The sequence below is a fragment of the Furipterus horrens genome, unplaced genomic scaffold, assembly GCF_987537825.1.
Source record: "Furipterus horrens unplaced genomic scaffold, mFurHor1.1.pri manual_scaffold_8, whole genome shotgun sequence".
In the NCBI taxonomy this organism is placed as follows: Eukaryota; Metazoa; Chordata; class Mammalia; order Chiroptera; family Furipteridae; genus Furipterus; species Furipterus horrens.
The window spans coordinates 99,587,234-99,604,875 of NW_028327178.1; the positions used below are offsets into that span (position 1 = coordinate 99,587,234).

Consider the following 17,642-nt stretch of genomic DNA (forward strand, 5'->3'; position numbering starts at 1 on the left):
TGCTGACATTTATGCTGGTCTATAATTCAGTATTCAATGTGGAGAATTCACCTGAGCCTTGGCAAACTATTGGGTTTCCAATTTAACTTATTCTTAGGGCACAAAACCACACACAGCCGGGATACTGCCCCTTAGTTTTTAAAGAAAATTTGTTATTTCAAATTAATATCAAAGTTATCATCATAAGAAAAAATTAAAAAACTTTATTACATTTATTTTACAGTGTAGTATTGCTTTTATTTTAAATTGCATAAGGTGGGGGGGGGTACTCCAGAATGTTTTGAAGTTTAGGACCTTTAGTGGGTTCAGTCTGGCTGGTCCCACTGTTCAGGAAAGTGGGAGTATCTGCTTTACACTGGAAAAGTAAGGGCTAAACCTCCCCTATCTGCCCCCCTCCCCAATCCCTTACAACCTTGTCATCATACCCCAATGTAAACCACTGGTTTAAAAAACATGGTGGTTCCAACAATTCCTATCAAGCCTTGCTTCCCTGCCCCCACCTCCACCCCAGCTGAGACTGTGTCCTCTGTGTTCCCTATGTGTTAATTATGGAACACCACCTCAAGTCTAGCCTGCGCTAGGTTTTGGCTGAAAATCTCTGGCTATTGTCTAGTCTCTTTAGTCCTTATTGAGATTACCAGTTACTACCAGAGTGCTTAAAGTGGGTTAAGCACTTTGCAAAGTAGCTTTACTGTCTAAACAATCTTACGCAAAGAAAATAATGAGGCTCAGACAGGTAGTCATTTGTCCAAGGTCATAAAGCTTAGCATATATTCAATAAATATTAGCTATTTAACAGAAAATGGCGAAACTGATGCAAACCCAGTCGGACTTCCAAGCATGATGCTCTTAGCCATTCTTAAGGGACCACACCACCATCCTTGGAGCACTAGTCCCTCTTCCTGCCCCTCACCATACAAATGGAGCCACCATCGATCCAGGTGATCACACCAGAATCACTCAGGTATCTACCCCTCCCCCGTATCTAATCAATTGCCAATTTTTAATTTTAATTACTGAGTAGCACTGAGCTATCAGTTTCTCCCCATCCTCACTTTTACTTATTTCAAATCTTACATGGACTGCCCTGGTCTCACATCTTTAAGTCCACTCTATAGACAAAGCGACGGAAGGCACAAGTCATCCATGCCACTGCGGGTGTGCTCCCCACTAAGCTCAATGTAAGGTCCAAACTTGGTGGTTTACAAAGCTCATCATAGCAGAGTCCCTGCCCGTTTCTCCCTATTTCAGCTTTACCTCCCTCCCTTTCACATGCAGTTTTGATGACACTCCCTGCCCTGGGCACTTCTTCGAGTTCTCCGCAATTCCTCAATCATGGCACTAGTTACACCACACCATACCCCTTGTCAGCTCATTTTCACCCTCCTAGAAACTGTAAGTCCAAGGCGGCAGAGAAGGTGTTGTGTCCCAGAACTTGACAGGCTGGTAAAGAACAGAGGGCATATCTTTGTTAAAGAACAAACTTCTATCTCCTTGTGCACTACCTCTCCTGGAGGACTGCTGACACTCCTGCCCCTGCCTCTCACCTACCCAAACGTCTTACCCAATGATATTTATTAATACAATTTGTGAATGAGTTTAAGACTTTACTTGCCAGCCCTTAAGTTTTAGAAGGAATGGGTGCATTCTGCTAGATGTCTGATAAACCTGACTGCCCACATAACTAGAAAATATAAAATGGCTGTTAATTCATAAAAGCTGTTTAAAAAAAAGGGCCTTAAAAGCATAAGTCTATTTTAATCAAATACCTTATAGTGCAAATATAATAAATTCACATGCATTTTACTTTTACATACTCATAACAGGATAATTACATAGACTCAAGTTGCAGTGTTTTCCTGAGTCTTCATTTTAACCAAACCTACAAAGCATTTTTTTGAAATTAACATTCTGAAAAAGCCAGACTTGAATCAAGCAGCATCAATGCCACAGTATTAAAAAAAAAAAAAAGAAGAAAAGAAAAAAGTCAAGATACAGAAGCAGTAGCCCTATCAATAATCCTTCTCTGGAGAAGGATCCACACACATACTCCTTTGCCCAAGTACTATGATGTTACACCTTGCAAGAGTTTAAGGACTGAACAGAGTGCTAGTACCACACTTTAAGCTTTCACAGAAGAAACCTGTCATAGAAATACATTATTACTTTTTTCCTGCTCTTTAAGGATACTGCAATAGAAATATATTAACAATGGCCTCAAATATCCAATATTTTTCTATCTTTACATTTTAAATCAAAGTTGTAGGAACCTACAGGTCTTAATAAAGAACTCTCTTCACAGCACAGCTGTAGTTTCACTTTACAATACAAAAATGTCCCTCTGTTTTATATCCTTAAAAATAAACATAATATACATGTAAATGAGAAGTTCAGCCCCTGCATCAATCATAATTCAACCTTGCCCTCGGATATAAACCTGGATATAGTCAAATCCACGAAGTGTTCACTGGATATTTTAGTTGAAGCAAAAGTGAAAAGGCTTTCAGCAGCGGAGACCCTGATGACCTTCAGTGGTGCTCCTGGCGTGCGGAGGTTCAGCTGAAGTCTCGATTGGTGAGCACAAGTGGGGCCACAAGGGTCCAGACATAGATGAGGAGGCAGACCCAGCTGGAGCTGATCTTGAACCACACAGCAGGCCACTTGCTGGTCACGTTATGGAACTCTGTATCTGGGCTAAGAAAACAGAAGAGAGTCAGGAAGAGGACCTGGGTATCAGCGGGAACTTGACTGACACTGCTCCCTAGGAAGGTTCTAGCAGGTACTTGAGGCAGCTGCTGTTTTTAGTTTTTATAAGCAGGGAACGCTGCCTCTCAAAGGGCTTTTCTCTCCTTCCCAGCATGAAGAACCCTGACTACTCTAATCCTTGGGCAAAGGGGTTCAGGAATATCTGGTTGTTCTAGATGCTGGTAAGAGTCTAATGGGTCAGGTCACTCCGTGTCAGGATTTTCTCCTTCAAGCACTCAGGTCTGGAAGAGTTAGTTCCTCATAACCTGCACCGTAAAAATTCCAACTGGATTTTAAATCCAAAAGGAGAAAAAGTCAAAAGTATTTCAGGAAAGAGTCAGTACTGAGCACAACTTTATTACATGGGTAAGAGAAGGAGATTCTAAAGTCAGAAAAATGGATGGAGAGTTTACAGGCAGCCCAAAGGGGCTAAGTGATCTCCATCTGTGTTGTCTGTGCCGCCTACCTGTACCAGCTGGTCACGGTCATCATGATTTGCAAGGAAGCCAGGAAGAGCATGAAGTGAAAGAAAGCGTAGCTGTACTGAACTCCCTCTTTCTCGTTGTCCGCAGCCCGCCGAGGCTGTCCATCTTCTTCATCGCTGGCACCATTGGTAGCAGTATCACGGAGGATCACACTTTCACTTCCCGACAGGGTCAGCCTGCTTACTTGGCTATTGCTGGAAGTGCGGAAGCTAGAAAGTGATCCCAAGGAAAACAAATCATAAATGGGCCGTAAAGATGATGAACTGCTGCCTCTACACATGATTCCTGAGCGGCTCCTACCCTGGGGCCTGACAGCCTTCTGAAGGGCCCTGCTTGAAGTTCTGAACTGTCTTCTGCCATTACAAGACAGATAGTATGCTTACTGGTTACTACTCAATGGTTTAACTGCTTGCTAGTTTCCCAAAACATACTATGCTCTCAATGTCTATGCCCGTGATTTCACAAGCACCTCTTCTATTCTGACAAGGTGCCACCCTCCAACCTTCTCCCAGCTGACTTACTCATCCTTCAATTCTCTGGCTATGTGCCATATCCTTTGGAAGTCCTTCTCTGGTATCACCCCATAGTTCTTTATGCCTCCCTCTGCCATAACGCTTATCATTCCTGTCCTTCTTGCTAGTCATAGAACTCTATAACAACAATGACCTTAGTCATCTATGCATTTCTGGCACATAGCAGATGCTCACTATAAAGTTTATTAAATGACTCAATAACAAAGTACATACAAATAAAGGACAAAACCCACAAGATCACCTCAAGGATGTTAAAGGGCATTTATGAAAAATCCAGCGCTAAAACCATACTTGGCAGTGAAAGAGTAAAAGCCTTCCCCCTAAGATCAGGAACAGGACAAGTACTCCACTCTCATCATTTCTTTTAAACACCGCAGTGGAGGTTCAAGCCAGAGCAATTGGGCAAGAAAAAAATAAAAGGCATCCAGATTAGAAAAGAAGTAAAACGATCTCTATTTGCAGATGACTTGACCTTGTATATGGGAAGTCTTAAGGAATACACACTCAGAATCAATAAACAACCTTGCAGAACATAACATTAACACACAAAATTATAGTTCTACGCATAACAATGAAAAACCTAAAAAATAAACTAAGAAAACAATCTCATTTATAATACAATCAAAAATATACTTAGAAAGAACTTAAAGACCTAAATGAGACACCCCACATTCATGGACTAGAAGCCTTAATATTATTGAGATGGTACTAGTCTCCAAGTTGATGTACAGATTCAACGCAGTCCCTTTCAAAATCCCCATTACCTTTTTAGGGGGCAGAAATTGAGAAGCTGAGCCTAAAATTTATATGATAATGCAAGGAACTCAGGATAGCCAGAACAATCTCAAAAAAGAACAATTTTGGATGACTCACACATCCCGATTTCAAAACAACAGTAATCCAAAAAGTGGTATTGGTATAAGGATTAACATCAATGAAGGAGAATTTTGAGTTCAGAAATAAACCACTACACTTATGGTCAACTGATTTTTTGACAAGGATGCCAGGACAAGTCAACGGGGAAAGAATAATCTTTTCAAAAAATAGCCCTGGTACAGCTGGATATCCACATACAACAGAATGAAGTTAGTCCCCATATGTCAAACCATAAAACAACAAAAAGACAACCTAAAAAAATAGGCAAAAGATTTATATAGACATTTCTTCAAGAAGACATAAAGATGGCCAATAAGCACATGAAAAAGTGTTCAACATCATTAGTCACCAGGGAAATGTAAATCAAAACCAAAATGAAATGCTGCCTGACATTCTCTAGAATGGCTGCAATCAAAGACAGTGTAATGATTAGGAGGTAATGAAATGGGAACCCTCCTAACATTGCTGGTGGGATTGTAACAAGATGTAGCCACTTTGGAAAACGCTTTGGCAGTTCCTCGAAAAGGTAAACAGAGCAGTACCATATAACCCAGCAATTCTACTCACAGGTATATACGCCCAAGAGAATTGAAAACTTACACCCACACAAAAAATGCGCACACAAATATTCATAGCAGCATTATTCATGATAGCCCCACAGTGGAAACATCTGAATGTCCATCAGCTGATGGATGGATAAACAAAATGTGGTGTATCCACACAATCAGGTATTATTTCCAACAACAGAAAGGAATTAAATACTGACATACATATGACATGGATGAACCTTGAAAACACTATGCTAAGTAAAAGAAGCCAGTCACAAAAGACCATACAGCGTATGAAACATCTGAATAAGCAAATCTAGGCACCGAAAGGTTCCTGCCTGCCAAGGGCTGGAGGACGGGGAATGAGGAGTGACTGCTAATGAGGACAGGGTTTCCTTCTGAGTAAATAAAATGTTCAAACTGTGGTGACTGTTGTGCAATTCTGTGAATATACTAAAAACTGCTGAGTTGTACACTTTTCAAGGGTGAATTCTGTGGTATGCGAGTTAGACTGTATGTGCCCCAATGGGGAATTGAACCCACAACGCAGCTATGTTCCCTGACTTTGGGAATCAAACCTGCAACCTTTCTGGTGTATGAGATGATGCTCCCACCAACTGAGCAACCAAGCGAGGGCAAATTAGGTTGCTTTTTAAAATTCCTCACACTGCTTTTTGAAAGCAAAATAGCTGCTTCATTCTAGATTTAACCTTCATGAGAATTTTGTCCTAAGTATTTTTTAACTTACCAAGAAAATAAGAGGCAGAAAATAAGGAGTATCAGCCCCCAAATACTATGATTATCCAGGAAATGCCCACTCTGTGATGGTGGAGCAGAGGTAGAGACTACAGCAGTTGTATTTCTGGGAGCCAAGGTTGGCGCAGTCACGTATGTAATGATGCTCAACAGGCTTGGGTTGCAGGAAGGATCTGAAAATGGGAAATATTTTATTCTCCTTAGTTAGACCTCATCTTGTTCCAAGAAAGGATCTGAGGGGTGTGGTTGCACAACCAGTCATGACACATGGAAATGCTATACTATATTTAAAGGAACCGGAAAGTCTGCAGTCAGTAGCATATTTGTGTTGCAATCAGTAACCTACTGTTAGGGGAAAAAAAAAAACAATAATTTGTCAAATTTCATAAACATCAATGTTGATTTCACTGGTTTTAAAGTTTAACTGGTGAATCTTTTTGGTTCTACAGTTATGCTGAGGCTTTAACCACAGGCATTCATCCCTAGTTTTATTGTTCAGTACTTACATATGAATATAATAAGGCAAGTCATCACTAGCGGGTCTGCAACAATTGTTTTCCTTTAAAAGGAACCCGTAGAATACCCTCTTGAGAAAAAAACCCTATCTATAATAACTACAAAAGGAAATTTCCTACACCAAAGTAAAATTCAATTAAAACAATTCTACAAAGCGCTTAAACAATGTTGCCTTGTCTAGCTCTTAACTAGTTTGACTTAGTTCAGGGAAAAGCCTAGACTAATATAAAACACTGTGTGATCCCTTAAGACTGTCAGCTATGAATAGCTATGAATAGACATGAAGGATAAAAATTGAAAGATAAGTATCTGCAAACAGTGAACATTGTACATTTCAGTGAAGTTTTTTGTTTACTTGTTTGACATCTGCTCTAGTTCTGGTTTTTACTCCACAAAAGGAGTCATTTCATACTTTCTTTTCATTAAATGAATGTGCTATTGCTGTTCCCTTACCAGGCTCGTTGGTCATGGCTGACCACGTGAGGTATGTGGTGTAGAGGGTGATGATAGAGGACTGCAGGAGACCAGAGGAAGGCTTGTGTTCCTATGAAATCAAGAAGAAAACAATGCCACAGGAATCGCAAGGGCTGACTTTCTAAAACCCAGTGTGCTTCCCTAGGGCCCACTGAATTGTTATTAACTAAGAACCTTCTAATTTTCCTTGATAGCTGAAAGATGACAAGTAACCTTTCAGTTTGAGTTAGCTCGAAAAAGGACCAAGAATGAAGGATATACTCTTGGTTCTCAAGGCATTTATAATCCTGGAAATCCCTGTGTATCACACAAACGCTTTGATTTACTAGTCTCTTTAGTCTCTTATAGTGTAGTGGAATCTAAACTCAGCTTTGCCACTAACTAGCTAGGTGGCTCAGCATCTCTCTGGAACTTCCACTTTTCTCCTTCAAAAGGAGAGATGACATCTAGATGGTCTTTTCATATTTCATATAGAAAATCGCATGAATTTTTAAAAGTATGACATTTAAGTGATGAAACTCAGGAACATGAGTTTTACTATTTTTTTAGTTTTTTTAATCCTCACCTGAGGATATGTTTTACTGATTTTAAAGAGAGAGGAGGGGAGGGGGGAGGGAGAGGTAGAGGGAAACATCGATCAAATTCGCAACCTAGGCATGTACCCTGAATGGAGATCGAACTCCCAACCTTTTGGTGTACGGGACAACGCTCCAACTAACTGAGCCACAAAAATCAAATTTCTCCCCCTCGTTTAATTCCTCTAAAATATCTTGGCTAATGATTCATAAGAGTCATTGTCACAATATAAACAATCTTATAAAAATTATAAATTCTCAAGTGACCTAGGTTTTTTTAAATGATAGGGAAATTATTCATTTAATTGTAATACAGGCAACTCAACGGCACATTTTAGTTATTAGGTTATAATTATGAAGACTTTATCATAATATGGAGAAATTTTTAAATAGGGTAAAAGTTGGACATAAATTCATATAAAAGGTTACCTTGGTTCCAAGTTTAGCATTAATTAAAAATCTCACCGAAGAAGCAGAAAACCACCACACCTGAATTTTTGGATGGATCGATAGAACAGAAACCACAGCACAAAGGATCAGGTTGATGCTGATGAAGAACTTGTTTTCGGCACAGCCGTCTGGTTTGGTGTAGCGCACGTACAACAAGCTGACAAAGAGGAGTGAAAGCGTGTAGAGGACGCTTGTGACCGACAGTAAAACTAAAACAAAAAAGGGAAACCACTATGAAGGCCCACCAGTCTAACAAACTTCTGTAAAGACCAATTTTCTTCTACTCTGTATAAAAATAAAGAGACATTATTTCACTGTTAAGGTGGTTGCTAATATGCAGTGAAAAGACAGAAGCCTCAAGGCTGAAGTTTCAGACTGTGTTACAGTTGGCCCAATGTTAAATTACAAGACCTACCAAACAACAGACTTCACTTCCTGGATTACCCAACTTGATTTCATGGGTTGAAAAACCAGACATCTCATCATTCTAGCTAGAGTAAAGTCAAGTACATGCTATAATTGTTCCTTATAAGCTTTTCTTAGGAACCTAAATGACTCCTTGACCAGGGATGGTGTGAACAGAAAACAGAAGAAACAGGCATCTTTTATGGCTGTTTTTCCTCTGTAGCCACTGGCCACATAAACCTGACTCCTATCACAAGAAGACCACATCATTGTGGGAAAGTGGCTTATTTGCTATTTTTCAAATATCTAAAGTAACGATCAGCTCTGAGAAACAAAAAACAGTATACAGTCACTGTTTAATTCAAAGCATAAAGTTATTTGTGAAAACTAATTTCTGCTTATTCAGTCTCAATGGATTTTGCATGTTTAAATGATGTACATGTTACATAAAATGCTGTACATTAAGCTACTAGCACAGTTCTTAATGTTTTTCCATCTGAACATATAAGATGTCTCTTACTTTTAGTTACTCCAAAGTATGACAGATCTACAATTCGTTATTAAATTCTTCTAGAGTTGGGGTGATACAAAATGAATTATACAAAACAGAAGTAAATAATAATGAAATAACCTTTTATTAGAAGGAAGGAGTTTCAGGATTCCCAACCCATAATGATGATAGACAACTTTAAAAAAAACCAGAACTATGTCACTAAATACTTTTTTCCTTATCTAAATACATGTAGTTACATCACAAATCTCAAAATGAATGAACTGGGAAAATCTAATGGCTTATATTTTATATTATCTGAGCTACTCCCTTCCGATAATGAATATAATTCAGAATTAACTCAATGGAAAATTACAGTTTTTAAAAAAATCAGCTCAACGTTGGAAGTTTATACATTTAAATCAATGGAGATTTTTCTTGCATACCCTGTTTAATGTAGAATAATGTAGAATGGCTCTCATGGGTGAGTTTAGATACCTACCAGCATACCAGCACCTTGAGTTTCCTTCTTCCATTCGAGTTACCAAATTTTCATTCAAAGTGTGAGCCATGTCCACCAGCAACACCAGCTGGATAAGGATGAATAAGAAGGCCCCAATCATGCCAATAACAAACCAGGCTACAAACCAAAAGAACAAAGTTATTCTTTCCCATAGAAGTAACATTTCAGAATGTTACTAACATTCTAAAAAGATTTCAATTCCGGTAAGAGTGGAGACATTCTGTCTCCAGCAGTACAGCAAGATTACTCTGATTCCAAACTCAAAGATATTCTGAGAAGGGTTCTGTCGGGTTCTAGACTTTTAAAAACTTGTTCTAGCTTGTGCCAAGAGGAAAGCCTAGGATCTGATATTCCAAGTGTTACTATAAGTGTTTTCTTTTACTATACAGGGAGGAACAATCACAGTGGGGATCCACACATGTCTCTTGATGCCGTGGAAAGGATGCAGGTTAAGACAGTGATGGTAGAGCTCTGATCGGTGTGGCTCAGTTGGCTGGGCATCATCGCACAAACTGAAATGTCACTGGTTCAATTCCTAGTCAGGGCACATGTCTAGATTGTGGGTTCAGTCCTCGGTCAGGGCACATACAAGAGGCAACCGATCAATGTTTCTCTCATATCAATGTTCTCGCTCTCTCATTCTCCCTTCCTTCTCTCTCGAAAAATAAATAAAATTTAAAAGTTCAAAAAAAAAAAAAAGACATGGATGGTAGAGCACATGAGTTATAAGTCCTTATGCTGACAAGCTCTCCAATCAGTTTATTATTGACATGAAGAAGATAAACTATTAAAATATTGGTACACAATTAAATATGATTCCAGAACAGCTGCAAAGTGACCTGAATGCCTCCTGGCTTTAATCAATCAATAATAGTAGTACCAAGTCATATAAGTGGACACCACACCTCCTTTGTCAGTTCTGCAAAATCAGTAATGAAAACACAGCTTTAACTCAATCATTTGTAGAGTCTGTACATAATATAATTAACCCCCTTAACAGTGAGCCATACCTGTGGTGAAGTGGCCCCCAGGGATGTAGAAAGATCCAACCATGATACCAACAATGGCCGCAATTTTGAAGAACCAAAACCTATTAAAATATAAAAAATGCATTTATGAAATGGTAATTTTCACCATTATACTAAGAAAATGAATTTATAAAATGCAAAAATAAGCTTTAGTATCATTTTCAACATGACTGTCTGGGCTTAGATCCTCATTTGACATGAAGCTACTTCACTGAATATTTTACACAATTTAAGAACAAACAGCACAGAAAACAGATCATTCACATTCACACTAAGAGGAACATGTATCTTTAGTTTCCCTACTTTTAGCACTTAAAGACAGGAATTTTTCTAGTTCTGAAATATTCTAAACTCACAATGTTATTTAAATACAGAGCAATTAACTGTTAGATCTGGAGAAAAGTTATCACCCAATCCTTCTTTTACAACATAGGATGTAAGTGCATTGCTCACAATTATACAGTTCATCACTGGCAAAGCCACGACCAAACTTGGCTTTTAGTCCACGATCTTTAAAGACTCCTCGTATGGTAGAGTGAAAAGAATCAAGACTTTGGAGCTGGACAGACCTGAGTTTCAGTCCCAGCTCCAACCCTCAGTGTTTGAGAGATCTCAAGCAATTTATATAACCTCTCTGAAACTCAGTTATTACATCTGTAAAAAGGGGGTTATAATATAGGTAAAGTTTACAGAACTCCCTTCAGTCTTCAAATGAGAATCAGGGGCCAGGAATGGGAAGCAACAGAATATGTAAATCAGTGGCCCAAACATATTCACTTTCACCTTTCTGTATAGTTTATATCATGCACATGCTTATTTTTTTAACAATATAAGGAAAAGAGTGATTCCTAACACAGTGCTTGAACTGTTTCATAAGTGTTCAATAAAAATCTAGAAACATGAAACAAAAGATATTAAAGTAAAAAAAAAGATAAGACTTTCCTCGTTCCCTCTACCTCCTCCACGCCACAGGTCTCCAACTGAAGATGACATTGAAACAACCTCACACATACAATAGGTCAGAAATACATCTGGGTCACTGATTTACATACCCTACTGCTTCTGTTAGAATGGCGACCTTAACTGCTGAATGGGAGGAGCCACATCATAATATAACAAGTTAATAATAAATAAATCTTACATACCCATTGTGTATTGCTGCTCTGGGATCTTTACTTGTTTTTACTTTTATCATGAGCAGAGAGAAAGCAAAGAAAAAGATGGCCAAGGCGAAGCTGATCCGATATACAGCTTTAAAGCCGACCTGCACATCACAATCTTTATCTGCCTTTAGATCAGCCACTCTGAAACTAAATTCCCCTTCACAGAATCCAGGAATCTGGAAAAAATAATTTCAATGTTATGGGAACACCCACATTTAAATAGATTCTACTTTACCATAGGAAAGCCTCGATTTATAAAGCTGACTATGTCAACAACTACAAGACTGTCCTGTGGGATTTTTCTTTGTCTTCCAATTCATTCATACTCTTGTCACTAAATGGTATAAATAACTTGCATTTTGGAAAATAAAAATGAAGTGGTCTCTTCTTTGCTCTTTTCTATTGATGAAGTCATCTCCCATTTTCCCATGGATTTTCATGCTACAACTTAACTCCTTCCGAAGGTGAAGGCCTAGTTCAGTTTAAATGTTTAAATCTTAAACACACATGGGAAGAAAATGTTTTAGGGCCATTCTTTTAATATCTGTTTTTCTCTCCATTGTCAGACTAGAACCTGAAGATACTCTCTTTGACTTCCTTTATTTCTGGAAAAGGACTAATACCTTCATATTGTGTCTTGACTATACCCCAAAATTACAAGGAACTTGATTGACTTTGATAACAGTGAAGAGATGAATAAGAACATTCATGTCAAATAAAATTTCGCAAAATATAAAAATAATCAGTACGTGAAGGGTTCTGTCACTTCTACTTAACCTTCTTCAGCTGCTTCTCGATGGGTTCCGTCAGCATGACACAGGAGGTGATAGCACCCAGGAGGAGAAGAAAAGCATAGATGAGGCGAGTCACCGTGGAGTTCTTCTTGGGACAGCAACTGCAGCACAGCAAACATGACGCGCCACCGCAAAGGCACGGGACCTGTAGTGAGCACACATGGCCGTTTGAGACCTTTCGGTGGACTTCTTCATGAACTGGTGTCGCAGGACAGAAGACTAAGCAAACAAGGTTTGGGCAGGTTTCACAGAGAATTAATAATAGCGGCGAGGAAGTGTTAAGAGCATGGGCTCTGGAGTCAATGTTACTTCCTCCAGTGTTTCTCCGCAAACTGTTTTCTCCAGCTGTAAAACAGACTCAGCAACAGAGTCTTCCTCCCTCAGACACTACTGTATTAAATAAGCACTCAACACAGTACCTAAAACACATTAAAAGCCCAATAAATTTTACTGATATTCACACAGGGATCATATTGAATTTAAAAACTATAATCTCAACAGGATGTGAGGAACTTGATACTGCTTGACTCTGAGTTTAGGTCATAAAAGGTATTGTAGCTTCTCCTGCTGAGGGCCACCATGTGAGACATCCAAGTCCCCCGAGTTCCCTGTCCTCTGAGGGAGGCCATCCACATGGAGAGGCTACAAGTCAGCGTCCAAGCCAGACACCCTCATCTCCAAGTCCTTCTGGCCCAGGTCCAGACATGGGGATGAATGAGCCTTCAGATGATTCCAGCCCAGCTGCGGAGTCGCCCCGGCCTGTACCCTCTCTGAATTTCTGACCCACAGAAACTAAGAGTCTAATAAAGCGGTTGCTGATTTCTGTCACTAAGTTTAGGTGGTTTGTTTCAGTCATAGTGACCAAATCGGAGGTTTTCCCAGATCTGCTAACAATCCTAAAGTTTTACGAGGCATTGCCAATGAAGAGTTGTAAAATTAAAAGAAACGAATAGTTAACTATTATTAACTATTAATAATTTTTAAAGATCTCAATCAAGCAGGCTAGAAAGAAGACTGCTTTCCCTTTATGCTAAAGAAAATATTACAAAATTGTTGAATAAAAGAAGCAATCAAAACAATGAAGGAAAAAGTATAAAAGTTAATTAATATTAGTGTTATTTAAAAAGTTTCTGTGATGTTTTGGCATTTGTAAACCACTCAAACTTTGTATTTTTGAGTGATTTATTTTATCCTTTTAGATAGTCACATAAAAATAAATTAATAAAAACAATATACCTTAATATTGAGAAAAGTACAAACCTAACTGCACTTGCTGTTTACTGAGAATCTTAGTTACCAAATCCGATATTACAACGTAAAGCAACATTACGTGATAGCAAGAGCCATTCTGCTCCATTCAAGGGGAACCCGAGTTTCCTTAAAAAGTTAAACATTGAATTACCATATGACCCAGTAATTCCACTCCAAATATACACCCAAAAAGAACTAACCGGGTATTCAAGCAAAAGCTTGTACATGAATGTTCAAAGCAACATTATTCACAGCTGGCAAAAGGCAAAACAACCCAAATGTCTATCAATTAATGAACGGATAAGTAAAATGTGGTATATCTACACAATTGGAATATTATTCAGCCATAAAAATGAATCAAGTACCTACTGTGTCAAAGTACTTGATCTGTGGAACAAACCTGTCCGACTACATGTTATGTCACTTCCCTAGCGCTAAATGACAATGCTATTCATCCAGTTACTCAGTCCGGAAGCCCTGGAGTCATCCTTGATGCCTTCTCTTTTCCAAAACCCTCATCCGATCTGTCAGCACGTCAGCTCTATCCTCGGAATATACCCAGAATCTGACCACCTTCACAGCATCCTTAGCTACCATGTTAGTCTAACATCATCTCTCACCTGGATTAATGCAATAGCTCCCGTCTCCCTGCTGTAGCGACCCATGCAGGGCCCAGCGCTAGGATAAAGATTGCTTTAAGATGAAATATCTGCGATTCAGAACAGATGCAGAGAAAAGCTGCCTCAGAGCTTTCCTCCTCTGACTAAAAGCAACAGCTTTGAGGATGTGAGGCTGGCCCTAAGTTCTCTCTTCAAGGGGAGTTCTATGGCCACAAAGACAGTAAGACCTCTGCATCTACGCAAACAAGTTGTTACCACATTCTTATCGCGTTTGCTCTCCTAAAAACCCATTTGTCTTTCCTAAAGAAACTTATTTGTTCTTCCCATAGAAGCCCTTTTCTCCCACCTCATTTCCCCCTACTAAGTAAGGAACATAAGCTTCATAAGCTAACCACCCCGTTGAGTTCATCAGTGAGCTCTCCTGTGTGTGTGTTGCACTCATACATAAACTCTTTTTTCTCTTGATACTCTCGTCAGTTTAATTCAGGGGCCCCTAACAACTAACAGAGAGTGGAAGAAAAGTACCCCCCCACCCCGTCCATACTGCTTAACCCATCCTTTTCTACTATCTGTTCTTCACAAAGCAATGTTGTTAAAACACAATCTGATCAGATCATTCCTCTTTTCTGGATCCCCGTATCACCTAAGAATAAAAGCCAAAGCCCTTAAATTGGCCTAGAAGACCATACAATGGGTATCTACATGATTTGGCTCCCTGCTGCTTTCTGACTTCATTTCCTATCACTCATTCCATTCTCTGGTATACCAAACTCCTTGCTGTTCCTACTAAACAAAAGGGATTCATAAAATATAAAAATCATTTATAGACAGAAATGCTTTGATGGCATCAACTCAAAGCTTAGCTTTACATCAAAGCCAAAATGTGTTTCAGGTTATTAGGAAGGGTATCTTTCTTTCAAATTATCATTCACTCCTTAGTTAATGATTTTTTTTAAAAATTGATTTTAGAAAGAGAAAGGAAAGGAGACAGAAAGAGAGAAGCATCTATTTGTTGTTCCACTTATTTATGCATTCATTGGTTGATTCTTGTCTGTGCCCTGACCAGGGATCAAACCTGAAACCTTGGCAGTCTGGATGATGCTCTAAACAACTGAGCTACCCCGCTGGAGTAATGACCTTAGCTATCATTTTCTACATCTATTTTGTAACTAGTGAGTTTGACCCACCAGTAGATTGTAAAAATCAACTGATCAGGATTTTTTAAATATGGTAGAAAAATTGTACAGTAGATGGTAAACGTAAGAATTATTTCAGGAAACATGTCTCAATGGAGGTATTAACTATGTATAAGTTATTTCTTACTTTGGGTCAAGGTCAAAAAAATAAGAAAGTCGCTGCTCTCAAGGAGCCCGCCCTCTTCATTTAAGATCAACAACCTTAAAGAATGGAAAATACACTGTGTCCCTCAGAAATGGTAATGGAATGAGCTGAGATCTGAGTCCTCTGTCAATTAAATCAGCTGGGGAATTAGAAAACAAGGGAATGATTTCAAGAAACCATGTTCCTCTGAAGTGAGTCTATGAGGGAACTCAGCATATTCTATTACCGAAATCCTAAAATTTTTTTTTTAAATATGGAATTTACAATCGACAAAGTAATTCAACCCATTTATTCACTTTATCCCACAACAGCTCTCCAAGCGAGGAATGCTAGGGTGATAATCCTCGTCGTACAAGGAGAGATAAATGACTTGTTCAAGGTCCCAAAGTTTCCAATTCTGAATAACAATCTACAAGGCCTTCTTCCCCTTGCACCAAAACTGCAGACAGGCCTCGGTTAAAGTTACAGCTCTGCCACATACTCTGTAGGGTTGGTAAATCCCGTGCTACGGATAAAAGTATTATTCAAGCCACCCAAATTAAATGGCGCCACCTTAAGAAGGTGCTTCGAAATGAACCAGAGCTCCCGCCCCGCGAACTCATTCTTTGTTTCTAGGCGAGCTTCTGGTGAACCCAGAGGCTTGGAAGGCTCGCGGGGGCGGAGCAACAGAAATTGTAAACAATGGTCGCCTGGTTTCCTGTGTTCCTCAATAAACCCGGAAAGTGAGCCCCCTGATCCCGATCGCGGGCACGCCGATTTTGCCTGGGCCCGTCGATACACTCTGCAGCCCGGCGCCCCTTCCCTCCAACCCCCGGCCGCTGCAGCCGAAGCCTGATCGGGTCTGGTCTTGGCGCTCACTATCGCCACCCCCCGGCCAAACCACAGATCCGACGGAGACACCGGACCCGAAACTCACCCAGCTGGCCAGGGAGCAAACGCCCAGCACAGCTCCCATGGTGGTGGTGGTGGTGGTGGTGGTGGTGGTGATAGAGGTGACGGACTGGGAGGCTTCTAAGCTCGGCGGTAACTGCTAGTAGAAATGTCTCCTCGGAAACGTGACGGTTACTCAGGGTGAAAGCGCGCTGCAGGCGTCATTGCGTGGCTCCGCCCCCCACCCACCCCCCTCGGCCGCTGCCCAGAAGACGCCTGTCATTGGTAGAGGAAAAAGGCGGAGCTAAATCGCCGCCGCGCTAAGGGAGGAGGCGGGGCTAAACCGGCCGGGACCTTGGGTGGAAGGCGGGGCTCAGCCAGCTGGTGCGGCGGGAGTTGTGAAGGCTTTAATTCTTCAGCTCGTTTGAATTCACTGGGAGTTCAGTTTGTGTCGAGAACTGGGGTACAGGAGTGTACAAGAGTTTATTGCCTAGTAAAAAAGAGACTGACAATGAACATAAATGCACCAAGACAGTGTGATAAGTACTATGAAGAAGTAGTATAAGGGAATATTCTTTAAATAAAAGTTTAATGCCCCCTATGAAAGGGGAAAGCAGCTTAGTTGGGAGAAGGGGTGGACCTGGAAGGCTGTTCTGCGGAATTTATATTTAATCTGAGAACTGAAAGGCGAGTCAAGTTAATCAGGGGCAAATGGGCATTGTTTCCTAAGACGCGGGCTCTGTATTATTATTTGGAGTAAATGAAATGAACATGACATTAAGTAACATTGAAAGGCCCAGTGCAGTCCTGTTTCAAACCAAAGAGAAGGTCTACTTGAGACTAGTATGTATTTAACATTTTTCTAACATTTGCTTTTCTCCTTTTTTCATAGAATGAAGGCTTTATTTTCCAAATCTTTCCAAAGGTAACCACATCTACAGTTAAAAATAACTTTTTCTTAGGGTTTGTGTGTGTTTGCAAAAATTCTTCCATTTCTACCACGCAATGCTGGTTTCCCATTTAAGCAGTGAGGTACATTTTTCTTTGTAGAGGTAAGTAAAAATTGAGAGTCTGTTTAAAGAAAAAAACCTGAAAATTATTTATTTAAATGCATAACAGTATAGGTGGTATGTAGAAATGACAAAGATGGCAATGTTGTACAAATGACTAATGTAGGGCAACATTTACCCGAGACTAAG

General features: G+C 39.8%; 1 protein-coding gene across 1 annotated transcript; it reads right to left on the bottom strand.

Moving 5' to 3' along the window:
- Positions 1-1,865: 1,865 nt before the first annotated feature.
- SERINC3 (serine incorporator 3) lies at positions 1,866-16,662 on the bottom strand. Its single transcript, XM_090286443.1, has 10 exons — positions 16,490-16,662; positions 12,345-12,506; positions 11,550-11,743; positions 10,387-10,466; positions 9,356-9,493; positions 7,998-8,167; positions 6,913-7,003; positions 5,936-6,116; positions 3,212-3,439; positions 1,866-2,694 (listed from the first exon to the last, which is right to left on the bottom strand). The coding sequence occupies exons 1-10, from the start codon at positions 16,526-16,528 to the stop codon at positions 2,556-2,558; spliced, it is 1,422 nt and encodes a 473-aa protein (XP_090142569.1). The 5' UTR covers positions 16,529-16,662; the 3' UTR covers positions 1,866-2,555.
- Positions 16,663-17,642: the final 980 nt, after the last annotated feature.